Below are 2,154 nucleotides of genomic sequence, written 5' to 3'. Positions count from 1 at the left end.
AAAAAAATAAAAATAAATATATAAAAATATATAAATAAATATATATATTTATTTTTTTTTTTTTTTTTTTTTTTTTTTTTTTTTTTTTTTTTTTCAAAGTTTATATATAGATAAAGGAACAAAAGGCAATTTTGTAATTTGAGCTATTTCCAATTTATTTAAACAGTCAACTTTGATTAAATTATTTATATGTGCATATTCAGATTTAACATATCCCATACATATAGGTTTTTGTAATACAGGAGAGAAGACACTACTTGTAATATATCCAATTATTTGTTCTACATTTTCATGAGAATATATTTTTGTATTTTCTTTAGGTACAATATTAGTATTAATGAGAATACCCACTCTTTTAATTTTGGTTCCATTTTTTATTTGATCCATAATAATATGAGCTCCATTAAAATTTAGTTCTTTTAATCTTCTCTGTCCTAAACTCCATTTATAATTTGATTCTATAGGTGTAATATCTTCATTAATATCTTTTCCATATTCACAAAATCCACTTTCTAATCTTAATGTATTTTGAACAGCTAATCCACCTGGTTTTACTAATTCATTTTTTAATATTAAATTATATAAATCATTAACATATTTATTAGGTATTAATATATCAAAACCATCTTCACCTGTACATGTATATCTATTTAAAATACAATTATCTATTTTATTTATTTTAGTTAATGTACTTGACATAAAACTACAGTTATCTAAACTTGTTTCCACATCTCCATTATTATAATCTATTAGTTCTTTTAGTACATCACTTGATTTACTACCTTGTATACATATAGAACTATGAGAAGTAAATTCTTCAATTTGAACTTGTAATTTCCCATTTTCTAAAAGTTTATCTTTTAAATATTTATATACCTTCTCTTTACATTGTATATTTAAATATAATAACAAATATTTCTCTCGAAGTATAATCATAATATCGTCTATAATACCACCCTTGTCATTTAACAGTAAACTAATTCTACATTCATTTTCCCATAATCCTTTAATATCACTACCTACATATTTTTCAATGAAATTTATTTTATCCTCCCCACTTATTTTTAATATCGGTCTATATGTATAATCAAATAATGAACAGTTTGTTCGAGTATGTAAATTGGAGGTAATCAACGTGATGTCTTTGTATTCGTCTGGTAAATAGAAACCATGTTGTATCTTAAAAATTGCATTGTTGTTCTTATGTGAATCATACAGTATCGTTTTTTTTATTTCGACCTAAAAAAAAAAAAAAATATAAATAAAATAAAATGATGAACAAAATATGGTGTAATATTATATTATATTATATTATATTATATTATATTATATTATATTATATTATATTATATTATATTATATTATATTATATTTATATTATATGACAAAGTCGGAAAATGCCCCACTAAGAAAACATACCACAATTAAAAAAATATATATTTATATAAATATTAATAAGATGAACACATAAGAAAAAAAAAAAAAATAATAATAATAAATAATAAATAATAAAAGAATAAAAAGATGGAATATTTATTAGCATGATATAATAAATACATATATTTATATATAGAATTTTTTTCTTATTATATTTTATTTTTTCCACCTTTGGCTTATTAGTTGTTGAGAAACCTTTTCTAAATAACGTTAATCTATTTTTATATTTAAAAATATTCTTCATTTTTCATTTTGCAAAAAAAAAAAAAAAAAAGAAAAACATAAAAATATAATAACATAAAAACATAAAAACATAAAAATATAAAAACATAAAAATATAAATAATTTTCTTTTTCTTTTTTTTTTATTTTAAAGAAAAAATATTTGAATAAAATAATATTATATATAAATACACATAATATACAATATATATGTACAAAAAAAAAGAAACAAAATAACATATTATTTATATTATATATGTAAAATATAATATTATTTTTTTTATGTACTCCTATGGAAATATGAATCCCATATATAATATAATATAATAATATATTTAATTGTATACATATAATTTATTATATATATTGTGAAATAAAAATAGTAGTATAAAAAATTATTCTTTTTATTTATATTTTTTTTTATTTACTGATTTATTTGTTATTATCCGATAAGATGCAAAAATTCAATAGAAAAAAAAAAAAAAAAAAAAAAAAA

General features: G+C 18.0%; 1 protein-coding gene across 1 annotated transcript; it reads right to left on the bottom strand.

Moving 5' to 3' along the window:
• Positions 1-93: 93 nt before the first annotated feature.
• On the bottom strand, positions 94-1,681 carry PRSY57_1364400 (glycine cleavage T protein, putative; the record flags this gene model as incomplete). Its single annotated transcript, XM_012909563.2, has 2 exons — positions 94-1,239; positions 1,607-1,681. The coding sequence occupies 2 exons, from the start codon at positions 1,679-1,681 to the stop codon at positions 94-96; spliced, it is 1,221 nt and encodes a 406-aa protein (XP_012765017.2).
• Between the last annotated feature and the right edge of the window lie 473 nt (positions 1,682-2,154).

This window comes from Plasmodium reichenowi, chromosome 13 (genome assembly GCF_001601855.1).
Source record: "Plasmodium reichenowi strain SY57 chromosome 13, whole genome shotgun sequence".
In the NCBI taxonomy this organism is placed as follows: Eukaryota; Apicomplexa; class Aconoidasida; order Haemosporida; family Plasmodiidae; genus Plasmodium; species Plasmodium reichenowi.
This window is presented reverse-complemented; position numbering and strand designations above follow the sequence as displayed.